Here is an 18,343-nt window from a genome sequence, read left to right as displayed (position 1 = left end):
ATTCATATATTAACAGTGATCAAATCATAAACTGGCAAAACATTACTGTTTATTATGAATATCAACAATACAGAATATGCAAATCTGACTCAGGAATCCCACTGAATTTATCCATTTTTCATTATAAATAGTTTAAGTTTAAAAACTTACAGACCATCCCTGCTCCACTCCTAATTTGATAGCTCTGGAGTAAGAAGCTGGGCATCTGTTTTTATAACAAAGGTTGAGAACCCAAGACTGTATGAAAGCTCCTATTAAGAAGTTAGGAGGGCCAAAGTTCTCCGAAATTCAGTTCAAACTGATAAGCTCTTTCAGTGCCAGAAGAAAAACCTCTCTTCAATTACACTTTCCACTTCTGGAAATAAATCTGACACTGCATTAAGAATTAGAGGTATGAATCTTTTTGAGGAGATACCAATTAGAGACAGCAAGTTCATCTATAACTAATATCATAAACACACACTTCAATAAGCCAAAGTACAGCCCTTCCACAGACATATATTCTTGACTATTACAGCAAAATCATGCAAGTCAAAACCACTCCTCATGAAAATATTAACTTAATAAATATTTTATCTATAAAAATGACTATTATTTCAAATATACATCTAAATATCTTAAATGCAAATATTCTGACTAGATTAATTTTTTCCACATTTTATCTCACTGGGACCTCTACTGTTCAGTTGCTAAGTGGAGTCTCTTTGCGACCCTATGGACTGCAGCACACCAGGCTCCTCTGTCCTCCACTATCTCCTGTAGTTTACTCAAATTAAGGCCATGGAGTTGGTGATGCTATCTAACTATCCCATTCTCTGCTGCCCCCTTCTCCTTTCTGTCTTCCATCTTTCCCAGCATCCGGGTTTTTTCTAATGAGATCTCATTAAATTAAAAGACGTTTACTCCTTGGAAAGAAAGTTATGACCAACCTAGACAGCATATTAAAAAGCAGAGACATTACTTTGTCAACACAGGTCTGTCTAGTCAAGGCTATGATTTTTCCAGTGGTCATGTATGGATGTGAGAGTTGGACTGTGAAGAAAGCTGAGCACTGAAGAATTGATGCTTTTGATCTGTGGTGTTGGAGAAGACTCTTGAGAGTCCCTTGGACTGCAAAGAGATCCAACCAGCCCATCCTAAAGGAAATCAGTCCTGGGTGTTCATTGGAAGGACTGATGTTGAAGCTGAAACTCCAATACTTTGGCCATCTGATGCAAAGAGCTGACTCATTGGAAAAGACCCTGATGCTGGGTAAGATTGAGGGCAGCAGCAGAAGGGGATGACAGTGGATGAGATGGTTGGATGGTATCATGGACTTAATGGACATGGGTTTAGGTAGACTCCGGCAGTTGGGGATAGATAGGGAGGGCTGGCGTGCTGCATTTCACGGGGTTGCAAAGAGTCAGACACGACTGAGTGACTGAACTGAATCCTTTGACAAATTTTCTCCCCATTTATGACCCCATTTGCTAGCTCTACTCCCTTCATGACTTTACATAAAGGCCTCTCAACCCTACAGAAACCTCACGGGACTGTCATTCATCTGCAATCTTGTTTTGCTGCACCTGTCCCACAAATCTCCAACAGAGGATTACCATAAAACTCTACTTTCCTTGCTTTATTACTTGCTACTGATCTGAGCCCTGCTGGAAAAAAAAAAATCTACAAAGTGCATGCATTTTATGCAGCTTCATTTGTGGTCAAAGTTCTCCATTACTCCTTTACCCTCTCTTTTGTCATTCCCTTTCCTCCTCCTCCCTCTAGCATAAACGTTCAATCCTTTCTTCTTGCCTTATACCATATATGCAGTCTTGCTTTGAATTCAGTGAGGGAGAAGGGAGAGACTGAGGCCAGCAGGAAGGGAGTCCCTTAATTTCCAAGTCTCCCTAGAAATTTTTAATAGTCCATTCCCTTCAATGTTATAAAAGATGAAAAATGTCTCTTTTCCATTAAGTCAGTTTCTTTAAATGTGTTCTCCCTTTTCTCTCACTCAGCATTATTCTTAACTTTCAATAATTTAAACTCAATATCTTTGCTATTTCCTGGTTTCACAAAGAAAAGGTGTTACAGCCTCTATTATATTTTACTTTAACACCCTCCCTTAACCATGGCAAATCCTTGTTGCATTCTCTCTCCTCACTTCAAAGATTTCAAAACCACAGTGTAATTTTAACATTAAACATTTTATTCTTTAGTCTACTTCACCTGTTCTTACCATTTGACCTTAAAGTATCCTGGCAGATCCTAACTGTCAAACCTTACTGGGCCCCCTCTGCATCAGGACCCTACTAACCACTCCCTCATTCTTAAAATTCCTTCCTTCCTTGTTTATCTTGATAGCTTCTCTTAGATTTTCTCCTGACAGTTCATTCTCCACCACAATTTTACAAGGCAACCTTTCATGGCCACTATATTACCTCAGGATTCTGGTTTCTGTGTGGTTCTTGGTAAACTTTCCCCCTTGACTAACCATCTAATATCCTATATTTATGAGACCACATCTATAACTTTTACCTTTAACCCTTTTGGTGTCAGAGAAATATATATTTTCAGTCTAATTCTCAAAGGTGTTTCACATCCTCCTCAGCCTCTACTCCCAAAACATCTCCTGCATCTCAGTATATAATCCAGTCATCCAAGCCAACACCTTAAGTCATCCTAGCTTCCTCCTTCTCCCTTCACACCCACTTTCAATCAACTATTAACCCCCTAAGGGGCTCTTAGCATCCCATCTTTTACCTACACCACTAAAAATGTTAACTCTATAGAAAGGTTTTTATAATTTAGTTACCAAGTCACAATCGTAACTCTCCATTTTAATTGTCATATGTATTTACTATCTGTCTCAACAAAAATGTCATTCAGTGAGAACAAAGACATTATCTTCCTTATTCACTGATGATTTTCTGCCTGGGCCAGTGAAGTGAGTACCAAAACTCTGAATCAATTTATCAGGAAACTAGTCTCACTCTGCTTCAATTCGATTCCCATCATTTACACTGCTTTAAAAGAAGTATCTGAAATTTAAAATGATTCAAAGGCTATCCACCAGTTCTTCAGGATAACACATTGGTGTTTTCATACCTGTTTTCCTCAAATGTTATGGTCTGATAATACTGAAATGCAACACTAGAAATGCTTGAAGTAAAGTTTTCTCTTATGCCTCTGTCCTCCCCTACTCCTCCATCTGCCTGTCAAAATTCTGCCTATCTTTTAAAATCGTGTTCAAGTTATCATAGCTCCTTTACACACACACACCCCACAGGGGATAAAAAGCCACTGGAAGTAAAATATGAAAACAAATAATTACAGTGGCTTCAATTAAAGACGCTGAACTCACACTACAGTACAAGAGAAAAAAAAAACAACCCTTTTTAAAAGACTGAACCCTTGGAGTTCCCTGGTGGTGAAGCAGTTGAGAATTGTGAGAATCTGTGCTTCCACTGCAGGGGACGTGAGTTCAATCCCAGGTGAGGGAACTAAAATCCCACGTGCTGCATACTAAGATCCCATGTGCTGTGTGGCTTGGCCAAAACAATAAACTAATAGCATAATTTGCCATTAAAAGAAAAAACAAACTGAACGAAGTTTTCTTTGTAGCTTTGTCATATAATAATAGTTTTTCTATGTAACTAGGTCAGAAAAAGGTGTGATGAACAAAACTTCACATAGGAAAGAAGAAAACATTAATTAAAATGCTAAGATGTACTTCATCCCAAACTGTCACATCCTCTCATTTCATGCAACAATGTTGTAAAGTAGTAACAACAGGGTAACAGTGGACATTTATAAAGCACTTACCATGTATAAGGATTTATTATAAATATTTTATATGTCTTAACTGATTTAATCCTCTCAATAATCTTATAAATATATATATTATCCATTTTATAGAGAAAACTTAAGGCAGCAACATAAAAAGGAATGAAAATTGGTGCATTTTGTTTACCATTCAACTTAAGGAGGGAGAAGGAAATGGCAACCCACTCTAGTATTCTTGCCTGGAGAATCCCAGGGACAGAGGAGCCTAGTGGGCTGCTGTCTATGAGGTCGCACAGAGTCGAACACGACTAAAGCGACTTAGCAACAGCAGCAACTTAAGGATGTTGTATCACTAAGAAAGCAACAGTTTTGATATGTAAACATAACCTATCCTTTACAATAAGGACTTAAGAGTGAAACGCTAAGTTTAAACAGTACAGTTTTTTCACTATCTACACTTCCTCAATCCAGCTAAAATAAAAATTCTTTTAAGATCTCTGTGGTTAAGCTGTAGAATTACCTTTCTCTTCCTCCCTCTTCTGGCAGCTTTTGGAGTGGTTATGTCAATTGCTTTAGTCACATCCTATACAAAAAAAAAGAGATGAAACTGATAAATTATGCCACACCTGAAAGGAAGTTTCTTAAATTAAAAATCACAAACATGTTTCACTGAAAGAACTAGGGAACTTGTTTGAAATTATAAATTTTGAAAAGTCTTAATATTATCATTATGAAATAAGAGGAATTACTGCTATCTCTGTCCAAAAAAACAAAAAAAATTTGTCAGATCAAATATTAAAGTCACACTTGCTAGTACACTGTGGGGGTTGTCTATTTAAATTTACAAAACACAAATCTTTCTACAGCAGAATCTTCAGTTGTAGGACTGTTAATGTTAAGAGGTGGTCAGGACTTGATCATATAACAATTTTATGAAGCCTAGAAGGGCTAAATAAGTATTTCCATTCAGATAACAAATACAGAGTTGGAAATAAACATAGGTTTCTAAAAATTTGGTTCAATGTCCTTTCCCATACATCCATCTACAATACCTCGCTTTAAAGATATTCCTAACAAACAGTAAGCCAGTCTTTTAGCTGTACCTCATAACTTAACAACATCCAAGGACCTCCCTGGTAGTCCAGTAGCTAAGACTCCGCACTCCCAATACAGGGGGCTTGGGATGGATACCTGATCAGGAAACTAGATTCCATGTGCTGCAACTAAAGATTCCTTTCCACAGGCTGCAACTAAGACCTGGAGCAGCCAGAAAGTATAAAGATGAAAAAAATATTTTATAATATTATATTTAATATTCACACAAGGAGGTTAAGTCTTTAATATTTTCCCATTACTTGACTACTTTAAAGATTACTTTCTACTTTGCCACAATCAACTCATTTTACAATTCTTCCTTGCAACAAGATGGATTTAGAATGCAAGAGAAATTAAACACACCTCATTGCTGGCTTTTTCTTCATGGTCGGTATCTTCCTTTGAAACACTTGTTTCTTTTTCTTCAACTTCAACATCAGATGACGCATTAGACTGTTTAGCTGATGCCTATGAACAATCAAATCTATTAGTTTCACAAAATAATTTTATCCCAACTTTAAAATTTGTGCCCATAAAAAATCAAAGCCTGTAAGAAAGCTAGAAAAGTACCCTTATTTCTGTTGCACAGGATACTTCTAGTATGCATAATTTATAAACAGTTTTAAATGCTATTATTCCTGCAATTGATGCATACAAGCTCAGCAGATAAAATGATGAAGCAGAAATTAAAAGTACAATTACAAAGAATACCATCCTGATGTTCTAACCAACACCCAACAAGGTACAATGTAAGGTGATTTAGAACAGCACAGACCTACACTCTATTCAACTACTGTAATATTCTGGATAAAGAATCTAATCTAAAAAAGTATATATATATATATACATATATATATATACACACACACACACACATATATATGTGTATATATATATAAAAGTATATATATATATACACACATCACAACTTTATTTAAGGACCTTGACCGATCTATATTTCAAATTTAGTTTATTTAAAATCCAGATTCCTGAAACCCAAACTTAAGTGATTCTGATTTAACAGACACTGAATGGGAGTCAATAATCATTCATTTCTAAAAGTACCCCCAGATGAGAAAATACTTGTAAGCAGGTGACTTAGGGTCCCTAGAGTTTCAAAATACCAACCAAAATGATGACAACCAGAGGTGAGGGTGCAGCACGTATTTACAAGATGACGGCAATGTAATCCAAGCTGTGCACCTTTCTAGCGCTTTCCTTTGGCTAGTCTTCTACACTGTTAACCCTTTTCCTTTTTTGTAAAAAAGGCAATGCTGATAATCCACAAATTTTATAAAGGTATATTTAAAAAATGTACAAATGTGTCCAAAATTACTTATAGCACTATAGAGATATTTATAAATTAATGACGGCAAATTTATGGTGTTTCTTTTATGTAAGTTTGGGCTTGAATGCTTGCACCAAACCCCAGGAATGTGCCATGGAGGATGTCTGGGCTGGGAACACAGAGTACATCACACCAGCATCATCATTCACACTTATCTTAAGAACAGAAAATTGTTGGGTTTCACGCACACAACCAACCAAATATTTCACTGTGAAATAGAAAACTCCCAAGTATCAACATGTATAATGAAAACTACCTGCAGATTAAGTAGGTAGATGGGAACAGAGACTAGAGTGACTATGCAAGACAATCTGGAGAATGAAAATGACTTTGAAGGCACAATCATAGGATGCATAACCCAAGTTAAAGTTATTTTCAGGAAATAATCAACTCAGTCTTTTGGGACTCCCATTACACAGTCAAGGCAGTAAGAATGGTAAATCATTCATCAATTCTCACATTTGTGCAACAAACATCTAGTGGATAACTATTCTCTCCACAAATATATAACAATGCCAGGCACACAGGACACATACAACTTCTCTGTTTATAGAACAAGCCTGTGGCAGTTAAGACTAGTACAGAAGCAATTATAAGTACTGTAACAAACAACTTTGGGGTGGCTAATGAAGGCACTTAGGATCATCTAATGCAGCCCTGTAAAATCAAAAATTTAAATATTCCAGACACAACAGCATCTGAAGGTTTCAAACAAGAGAAAATAGCCTGGCACAGACAAAGAACTAAGAAACATATAGATTAAAAGATACAAACTTGCAAAATTTTCAGTGTGTTGCTATTTCCTTCAGGTTTACTCACACTCATCCAGTTTTTAAAAACTCAAGTCTGAATACATACACACATACACACACACACACACCCAAAATAAAAAGGTTTAAAGGTTGCTCTTATAGAAACCAAAAGCAAATATAATTTGCACAGTGCTATAAGTATTTTTGTCACATATTTAATTTAACCCACATTAAGTTCATATTCTAATTTTATAGATTTAGAAATTAAAATAAGAAAAAACACATCCTTTTTTGTTATTAAACCTAAATTTAAGAAACAGTACATATGGCTTTAAATTCAATACATTAAATAAACTTCCAATCAGGATTTAAATAACTGAATATTTCCTAGCTTTCTGAGATCTGTTTGACCACAAAGGCAGTATTTTCAGTTATCTAGATATAAAAGTCCAAGGTTCAACCTCACAAAAACTTAATCGGAAATTTACAAGGCTCTTCAATTATTTTCCTATAGCTAGAATACTGATTATTCACCAAAACTGAGTAAGTAATACTAAACTAAGTTTTATGTAATATGACGCACCTGTTGACTTGAAAATTTCACTTTCGGATTGTTATCTATCTCCCATAAACCTTCATTAAAGCCTTTTCGTTTATTTGGTTTGCCGTACTTTTCCTTATTTTCTGAGTAAGGAAATATGTCCTTTGGGCCTAAAAAAGCACTAAAAAAGGAGGGGGGGAAATATGAGTGTAATGCAATCTCAAATATAAGTGATTAACACTACCCTATGAACACAATTATCAAAAATTCTTAATCTAAATGCATTAAACATCATACATAAATTAAAGGGTAGCCACAAATAACTCTTTAATTCCAAACACGTTTATTAAATTCAGTCAGAAATTTAATCCTAGATCCATAATTCTATTTAAAAAAACACACAAGCGGCACAATAATGTACTGCCCAATGCCACTAAATAGTACATTTGAAAATGATGGGAATCAGACCTTATCACTAGTTCATTTATGTGTGTATACACATATATACACATGCACACACACATATATTTTAGTCAACTCTTTTATTCATGATAATTGTATTCTAAAATATCACCATGAACACTGAATTAAGGAACTACTATACCACTGCTGCAGGGGAAATACAGGGTAGGTTCCTCTGGTCATATTTTTGTCAACCAATCAAAATATAACATTGTTTTATGCATTTTTCTGTTTGAAGATACCTTGTTTAATATATATTGGCAATTCATTTACACTGAACTTACAGCCAACAGCTTATGTAACACTCATTTTCTCTGTAAGGCACAGCAGTCTTCTTGCACTGAGGAACACTGACCAGCACTTCAGCACCACTTTAGGGTGCTACTATAAACAACAACAGGTTCTTTGCCACCTGATGCGAAGAGCTGACTCATTTGAAAGGACCCTGATGCTGGGAAAGATTGAAGGCAGAAGGGGATGACAGAGGAGGAGATGGTTGGACAGCATCACCCACTGAATGGACATGAGTTTGAGTAAACTCCGGGACTTGGCGATGGACAGGGAGGCGTGGCATGCTGCAGTCCATGGGGTCGCAAAGAGTCGGACAGACTAAGCGACTGAACTGAACTGACTGATAAACAACAAAATGACCAAGGAAAAGGCACAAAAATGCAAAATCCACGACACTATGCAGACTGCAAAAAGGACACTCGTTTACAGTATGACAGCTGAAACAAAGTAGCGCACAGCCTTCCTTCAACCTCAGCTAGGAATGCGTGCATCAAATTACTCCATTTTTTGCCACTGCACAGACAGTACCATGAAGACCTCACAGTTAATGACTTAGGATTACAAGTAAATTTCAGTAAGCAGGCAAATTCATAAATATGGAACCTGTGAATGATGACAATCAACTATTTTTTTGTATATATATGTCTTTAGATATAATCCCCAGAAAAAAACCCTTGTTTATCTCCCTAAGCCAGTCAGTTCTACAGAAGTTTGTCAATCCTATAAAGGTAGTCACTGAGAATGTGTAAGGTTTTTGCCATAATAGTTGATATATATGTACTCTCCAAAGCAAGAAGAAAATCAGATTACTACTCATTTCCTCTAAAATATGCTACAATTTAAGGTTATTAATTATTATGTTATCACAAATTCCGTATCTGCTGAAATTTTTTAAGAATTAGGGACCTATGACTATAGTTAACATTCTAGTTGAGACTATTTTAAAAGGCTTTAGAATAAAATTTCAACAGGAGAGTAAGTTTAGTTCAGTTCAGCCGCTCAGTCGTGTCTGACTCTTTGCGACCCCATGAATCGCAGCACACCAGGCCTCCCTGTCCATCACCAACTTCCGGAGTTCACTCAAACTCACGTCCATCAAGTCAGTGATGCCATCCAGCCATCTCATCCTCTGTCATCCCCTTCTCCTCCTGCCCCCAATCCCTCCCAGCATCAGAGTCTTTTCCAATGAGTCAACTCTTCACATGCGATGGCCAAAGTACTGACATCTCTACTTAAATATGATCAATTACATGAGTCAGCTCTAATTATTATTTAAGTTTTTCAGTTTACAAATACTGAACGTATCCATGTATTTTAACTGCACATCAGTTAAGGCAAATTATCATGATTTCAAGTGATCTAAATATTCAGATTTTTACTAAGCATTATTCACTCCTACCAGCAACCTAAGGTTAGAAAATTTAACATATTTAGTTAAAACAGTAAAGCAATTCCTCCAGCATAATCGTCTCCAAATTCCAAGTAAATGACTTGAATTAAAACTCCATCAAAAATACAATATATACTTCTGATAAGAACAAAGTAATTCTCCCTTCTAAAAAACCTCACAATTTCTATAAGGCTAAGAGATGTTATCAGATTTGGAAGCTGTAAAGACTGAGAAAGTTGGGTACTAAACAGCAACGTAGAAAATCAGACTAATTTATAGTTTGAAATCCCCAAATGGTTCAAAACTGGTAGCACCAGGAACTTTGAGAAGTGGAAGGGACCTTAAATTATTAAATATTTAATAAAATCACAGAAAAATGTCTTAAAACCTCAAACACGGAGCATTTTTAAAGTATTCTAAACCAAAACGCTATTCAAAAGAGAAAACTGATTCTTTCTTGTTGCTTAGTTGTCCAATCGCGTCTGACTCTTGCATCACACCAGGCCTGCCTCCCTATCCCTCACCGTCTCCCAAAGTTAGCCTAAGTTCATGTCCATTGCATCAGTTATGTCATCCAGCCATCTCATCTTCTGACACCCTCTTCTCCTTCTGCTCTCATTAAAAGTGATTCCACTATGATATTATTTAGCGTATGTATAAAGGTTTCAGTTAAATTTATGTGGATTATTTTTCTTTTCCCAAAACAGGTAGTCCCCACTTTGCATGACAAGAGACCACAAAAATGACCATGCAAAGCAATCTTATCGAAAAATAGGAAAACTTACAATTATTCCATAACCTTCAAAAGTTGTCAAAATACTAAATGCACTATTACTGATAGTGTGTGTAAGGAAATTGGGTTGCCATGCCCTCCTCCAGGGGATCTTCCCAACCCAGGGATTGAATGCACATCTCTTACCTCTCCTGCCTTTGCTGATACATCTACACAAAAACTTGTACACAAGTGTTTATAGCAGCACAGTAGCAAAAGTCATTAAAGACCACATATTGTATAGTTCAATTTATATGAAATGCCCAGAATAGGCAAAATGATTACTGATTCCCAGGACTTCCCTGGTGATCCAGCGGTTAAGACCCCACGGTCCCAGAGCCAGGAGCCCGGGTTCTACAGGGAACTACATCCCATATACTGCAACTAAGAGTCTGCATGCCGCAAGTAAAGAACCCAAGTGCTGCAACTGAGACCCAGCACAGTCAAAGAAACAAATAAGTATTTTTCAAAAAGTGATTACTGGTTTCTATGGCAATAAAGGGGAGAGACAGGAGAAATAAGTAGTAGCTGCTAAGGGTTTCTTTTTGGTATGATGAAGATGTTCTAAAATTGTACTAAGGGCTACATAATTCTGGATATACTAAAATCTATTATATGTTTTAACTAAATTGTTTGAGATATGAATTAACATCTTAACAAAGTTGTTAAAATATTTTTCAGTGAATACCACATTCCAAAGAAAACAAAAATGATCCAGAACGTTACCAACTACAGATAGCCACTGTTTTCAGCCACTTGTTTGTATATGTATCTATATAAACATGTAATTTTCATGTATATACTACTGACCCATAAATACTTTTTCAAATTATAATGAACATGTTTTCACATCAACAGTTACTTAACAGCTAAACATTATATCACTAAATAATTTTTCCAAAATTAATTTGTCTACTGTCGGACCATTTCCTGTATCAAATTTTCTATTATAAAATGTAACTATAATAAATAATGTATTGCTCCATCTTTTCACATATTTTCCTAATAAATTCTAAGTAGAACTGCTGCCTCAAATGGTATGTTCAAGACTACAGAGCTCCTTAATGAGATTCAAACAATAATGGTGGATGAAAAAACAATCCTTCCATGTTGTCACCACAAAAAAGAAAATGACTAATTACAGGACCTGATGGAGGTTGGAGGTGTTAGCCATCACTATGGTGGTAGGTAAGCATATTGCAATATATAAATGTATCAAATCATGGTGGTAATAACACTGCAATATATAAATGTATCAAAATCAACATACCTTAAACTTCTGCAGTATGCATCAATTACATTTCAATTTAAGAAAATAAGAAGAAAACACGCACACACAAAGAATCCTCCCCAGGGATGCAATCCCATAGGCTTGGTGTACAGGGATCAGATTAATTTTTAAGCAGCCATTCCTAGTCCCCAAGGGCACAACCTTCTGTAGCTGTAGCTTTGATTCATCCTTCAAAGCTTTCAATTTTTAAATGACATATAAATCTCAAAGAAAATACACTAAAAACAGTAATAGGTTTAGAGTTTTTTCCCCTAAAAAACAGTAAAAATGATGTGCTTCCTTTTAATGTTGTTAAAAAAAATTTTTTAATAAAAAGATATGCATTAATTGAAAGCACATTACCCACTAAATTCCAGAGCACTTAGGGATCACCAAGATGTTCCTGTTAAAGATTAGAAAACTGAAAGCCAAAAAGATTTACTGATGCAAGCAAGGTTATTGAGCTATTAACGAGCAGAGCCTTCACTCTGTACAATGTTCCCTTAAACAGATTCCCTTTAACCACTGTAATACAGTCTCTGAACACTGATTTATATATTAATAAAATATTGATGTCATATCCCTATACATATGAACTCAGTTCAAACACCAATTGTCAAAGCACAAGGATTAAAGCTAATGGAAAATGTCTTAAGAAAAAGCAAATCATTAACTACAGTATTAATTTTATAATTCTGAAGCAATTTAAATAATTCCAAAGCCTGCAGGTGTGTTTCTTACATAGCATATGCCTAAAGTGTGTTCCTGTGTATCCGGATTTTTCAGAATCCAAGTACACATAAAAGCAGTCATCTCTCTAAAGTCACTTTTTTGGAAACCACGTATATACCTACAAGAACATACACATACATGCCTCACAAAAACTCAATGATCACACACCTAAAAGCGTCCATTAAAGTAAACCAGAAGTCGCATATAAAAAAATGGGATAGGGAAGTTTATCACGGCTGAAGACTTGAAGCTCAAAACTCATTTAACTGTTGTCAAGTAATAATATAATACAGAAACCTATACCTTTTAAAACACTGACTCTAACTTGATGTTTCATTTCCCTATTATTATTAAATCATAAAATATGAAACATACTGTTTTAAACTACATTTTATAACAGCACACACACTACTTTATAACAGAAAAGGACTCAATAGACAATTGATACATCTACTATGTGCCAGGAACCTGACAATACAAAGATGAAGAAACAGTTCCTCTCATTATAAAAAATCACACAAACTCCATACCAACACAAACAACTACATCTGTAGTACTGAAATTGTATAGAACTCAGTACAGAAGAAAATAAAATCCTATCCTATGATTCCTTTTTTCATTCCTGTCTTGTGGATAGGTGATACAAAAAACTGACCAGTAGAACTTTCCCATTCACCTTCACTCCTAATAACTGTATATTAGGCAGGTTTTGAAACAACCTGTTATGGATAGTTTCAAAGTTCCTAGAACTGAGCATCTAACATCTTTCAATTAAGAGCAGTAAAAAAATAAAGTGGCAAAAACACTATCTTCATTTAAAAATTTCTAGACTTTAGAGAAATAAGTAGACCTGGATGAGAGTATTCCCTCAATTAACAATGATAATTAGCCAGCAAAACAAACTGCACTGCAAACAATCTAATAAGCATACTTACAAGTTGTGGAAAAATAATATGCAACATTATTTTAAATTCCTAATAGTTGACATTTTGTGTTTAATACATGCCAAGCACTGTTTTAAGCATCTTTCATGTAGTATCTTATCTGCACCTCGAATTCTAAGGTAGAGTATTTTATTGTTCCCATTTTACAGGGAAGAGAAGGACAAGGCTAAGTAAACCTGCTCAAGGTCATAGAGCAGATAGATAAAAGGCAGGATTCAAAGACACTCTTCTAATCCAGCTGTCCTAAACACTATAGAAATGCTAGCTAATGGACAGCAAATTCATCATCAACAAATTGATTTTATCTAGGTCATAGAGCTTTCAGTCTATTACCAAACATTTATTTAACAGCTACTACGTGCCGGGCACTTAAGTCAATATTGATAAACAAGACAGACAAGGTTCCTGCTCTCCAAGCTTTTCATTTGCAGGTGAAGGAAAGGAAAAAAAAATTTAGTCATCACTGTAATGGAAAAATAAGCATAAAAAAAGAGGATGTGAGCTAAGAGCTAAATGACTGAAAATCTGTTTTCTCTTTGTTAGGAAAGATAGGTCTTCAACCAGGAAGGACCTGAGACAAGATACATCTGTGTAACAGTAAAAAAGAAAATGTGATGAGGTTGGAGAGGTTAAGACTAACTAGTTCACACAGGGTGTTATAAAACAGCACTTGTAGGGACTTGCCTGGTGGTTCAGTGGTTAAGACTGAGCTTCTACAGTCATCAAGACAATATGGTACTGCCACAAGGACAGAAATATAGACAATGGAACAGAATAGAAAGCCCAGAGATAAATCCACACACCTATGGACATCTTATCTTTGACAAAGGTGGCAAGAATATACAATGGAGAAAAGACAATCTCTTTAACAAGCAGTGCTGGGAAAATGGGTCAACCACCTGTAAAAGAATGGAACTAGAACACTTTCTAACACCATACACAAAAATAAACTCAAAATGGATTAAAGATCTAACTAGTTTCTAAGACCAGAAACTATAAAACTCCTAGAGGAAAACATAGGCAAAACACTCTCTGGCATAAATCACAGCAAGATCCTCTATGACCCACCTCCCCGAGTAATGGAAATAAAAGCAAAAATAAACAAATGTGACCTAATTAAACTTAGAAGCCTTTGCAAAATGAAGGAAACTATAAGCAAGGTGAAAAGACAGCCTTCAGAATGGGAGAAAACAATAGCAAACAAAGCAGCTGACGGAGAATTAATCTCAAAAATATACAAACAGCTCATGTAGCTCAACTCCAGAAAAATAAGCGACCTAATCAAAAAATGGGCCAAAGAACTAAATAGACATTTCTCCAAAGAAGACATACAGATGCTCAACATCACTCATTATTAGAGAAATGCAAATCAAAACCACAATGAGGTACCATCTCACACCAGTCAGAATGGCTGCTATCAAAAAGTCAACAAACAATAAATGCTGGAGAGCGTGTGGAGAAAAGGGAACCCTCTTACACTGTTGGTGGGAATGCAAACTAGTACAGCCACTATGGAGCACAGTGTGGAGATTCCTTAAAAAACTGGAAACAGAACTGCCATACGACCCAGCAATCCCACTGCTGGGCATACACACCGAGGAAACTAGAATTGAAAGCGACACATGTACCCCAATGTTCATCACAGCACTGTTTATAATAGCCAGGACATGGAAGCAACCTAGATGTCCATCAGCAGATGAATGGATAAGAAAGTTGTGGTACATACACATAATGGAATATTGCTCAGCTATTAAAAAGAATGCATTTGAATCAGTTCTAATAAGATGGATGAAACTGGAGCCTATTATACAGAGTGAAGTAAGTCAGAAAGAAAAACACAAATACAGTATATTAACGCATATATATGGAATTAAGAAAGATGGTAATGACGACCCTATATGAAAAACAGCAAGATACACAGATAGAAAGAAAAGACTTCTGGACTCTGTGGGAGAAGACAAGGGTGGGATGATTTGAGAGAATAGCACTGAAACATGTATATTACCATATGTAAAATAGATGACCAGTCCAAGCTTGATGCATGAAACAAGGGCACTCAAAGCCAGTGCACTGGGACAACCTAGAGGGATGGGATGGGGAGGGGTGTGGGAGGGGGTGTTCAGGATGGGGGACACATGCACACCGGTGGCTGACTCATGTCAGTGTATGGCAAAAACCACAACAATACCTTAATTAGATCTCAACTGAAATTTAAAAAACCAAAAATAAAAGAAAGACTGAGCTTCCAATGCAGGGGGCACAGGTCTGATTTGTGGTCAGGGAACAAAGATTCCAACATCCCTTGCAGCACAGCCAAAAAGTAAGAATTTTACAACAGCATTTATACACAGAATTTGGGGGTTTTGTCTGTTGCTAAGGTTAACAAGGAGGTCACTGAAAGGCTCTGGACAGAGAAAATGACATGATCTGACTCTGACTATATATGAAGAGTGAAAGCTGAGCCCAAGATAGAGACAGGACACTATTCCTAAGAGTAACTGCGGCTTGAACTTAAGTTGCCATAGAGGAGTGGAAAAAGCAGATCAGAATTCATATTAAGGGAAAAGAATTAAGACTTGCTGACTGACTAGATGTGGGGAGGAAAACGATAAGACTATAAGAAATCAAGGATAACACTAAGATTTTTGGCTCCAGCAAAAAGCACTGCATCTTTGTCAGTCTCATTTACTAAGAATCTGTTTCCAATATATTAGTTTTATGACATCTAGTAGCCCATCATGTTTGGTATATGTTTAAGAGCTCACTGTTAAATAGTGTTCAAAACTTTGGTGGATAAATTAACTATGAAAGGCGTAAAAAATTATGAAAAATCAAATGCTTGCAGCTCAGGAAATGAATGCAGTTACAAAGGGATTCTGCTCTAACTTCACAATAAAAAAAAAATTTTTAATTTACAAATCAGTTACAAATAACTAGGCTTCCCTGATGGCTCAGAGAATTCCATGGACAGGAGAGCCTGCCAGGTTCTGTGGGGTCACAAAGAGCTGACCATGACTAAATGACTAACACTACTTTTCACGTTTATGAATATCTAGTTTTCTAACTGTCATTTCTTCTTCCATGTTCTTCCTTTCCCATCTTCTTAACTACAGGCTCCTGGATTAAACTCCAACTTATGCAAATTCCAAACAGAAAGGTTCAAATAACCGCCCTCCCAAATCCTGAGGGGGAAAAAGGCAAACACTCACCGCAATTCAGTTTCTAAAAATTAACCTTAAATACCAAAACGTTAAGCCGCCAGACTAATAGATACAACAGCACGGCCTTTCCAAAGGTAACAGTTTATTTATGAGATCACTGAGGCACAAAAACTACAAGTACATTTTGAAATGAAAATTTAATACCATTAGCTTAATTTCCTGAATCTATTCTAATTTTTGAATATCAGTAATTCACCATCTTCCTTTCCCACTGAATAATACCACGGTTATGTTATTAACCAAACAATGCTTATGAAAATTTAGTTCTTTGGCATAGTCTGTTTTGATTTATAATCTACAGATATTTACAACATAAAAATCCTCATTTTTAAATGTTGAGGAAGGGATGATCATTCTTCTAAATTTAACATAAGAATGACTATGTGTTCTATAATACTATGTGTTAGTCACTCGGTCATGTCCAACTCTTTGCAACCCCATGGACTGTAGACTGCCAGGTTTCTATGTCCACAGAGTTTTACTTGCCATCTCCTTCTCCAGGTCTATAATACTATAAGGATACATAGAAATTCTAGGGAATGTCTAACTCACATTACTCTGATACAGTTAGTATTCAATCTTTGCATGCATTCCAATTATCTGGAAGGCTACTTAAAATAGACTGCTGGGCTCCACACCTCCATTTCTGATTCACTGAATCTTAGGTGGGTGGGGTCCAGGAATTTACATGCCTATCTAAAGTTCCCAGGTGCTGTTTCCATGTAGGGTGCAGCTTGACCTGGGATCACACTTTAAAAACCCTTATTCCAATAGACATTACACAATTTTTCATTAAAAGATACCTTCCCTATTGAATTTATGGAAGTTTTAAATGGTAGATTATTCCAGATAATCAGAAACTCATTTTTAAATTAAATTTTTATATTCAAAGTATATTCAAATTTTTATACTCAAAGTAATTATGAAGGCCAACACAATTCTGAACTCAAAACTGGATTTTAAAGAAGGCAATTATGTGGCACTGCATGATGTCACTAATATGAAATGTCAAGAATTGGCAAGTCTAGACAGATAGTAAACTAATGGGTATCTAGGCCCAGGGGGCAGGAAATGAAGAGTGACTGCTAATGGTTATGGAAGTAAATATACTAACACCCACTAAAGTTTACACTTTACACAACTTTATGATGTAAATTACATATAAAGCTATTAAAAAAATTTTTTTGGAAGTTCTTACAGTAGCTAAGCAATGTTAAACAAATGTTTTCATTGTGGACACTCTTCAGTTCAGTTCAGTTGCTCAGTCGTGTCCGGCTCTTTGTAACCCCATGAATTGCAGCACGCCAGGCCTCCCTGTCCATCACCAACTCCCGGAGTTCACTCAAACTCATGTCCAATGAGTCGGTGATACCATCCAGCCATCTCATCCTCTGTTGTCCCCTTCTCCTCCTGCTACCAATCCCTCCCAGCATCAGAGTCTTTTTCCATGAGTCAACTCTTCGCATGAGGGGGCCAAAGTACTGGAGTTTCAGCTTTAGCATCAGTCCTTCCAATGAACACCCAGGACCGATCTCCTTGCAGTCCAAGGGACTCTCAAGAGTCTTCTCCAACACCACAGTTCAAAAGCATCAATTCTTCGGCGCTCAGCTTTCTTCACAGTCCAACTCTCACATCCATACATGACCACTGGAAAAAACATAGCCTTGACTAGATGGACCTTTGTTGGCAAAGTCATGTCTCTGCTTTTGAATATGCTATCTAGGTTGGTCATAACTTTCCTTCGAAGGAGCAAGTGTCTTTTA

General features: G+C 36.3%; 1 protein-coding gene across 1 annotated transcript in view; it reads right to left on the bottom strand.

Moving 5' to 3' along the window:
* The window catches only part of PSIP1 (PC4 and SRSF1 interacting protein 1), a 37,617-nt gene that overhangs the window by 13,668 nt on the left and 5,606 nt on the right, over nucleotides 1-18,343 (bottom strand). The window contains exons 4-6 of the mRNA XM_052644982.1: nucleotides 7,541-7,679; nucleotides 5,221-5,325; nucleotides 4,283-4,345 (exon numbers count right to left, since the gene is read on the bottom strand). Coding sequence (XP_052500942.1) covers nucleotides 4,283-4,345; nucleotides 5,221-5,325; nucleotides 7,541-7,679 — 307 coding nt within the window. The remainder of the gene's footprint in view (nucleotides 1-4,282; nucleotides 4,346-5,220; nucleotides 5,326-7,540; nucleotides 7,680-18,343) is intronic.

Source organism: Budorcas taxicolor, chromosome 8, assembly GCF_023091745.1.
Source record: "Budorcas taxicolor isolate Tak-1 chromosome 8, Takin1.1, whole genome shotgun sequence".
Taxonomy (NCBI): Eukaryota; Metazoa; Chordata; class Mammalia; order Artiodactyla; family Bovidae; genus Budorcas; species Budorcas taxicolor.
Note: the sequence above shows the minus strand (reverse complement) of the source record. Positions and strands in the feature narration are given on the sequence as shown.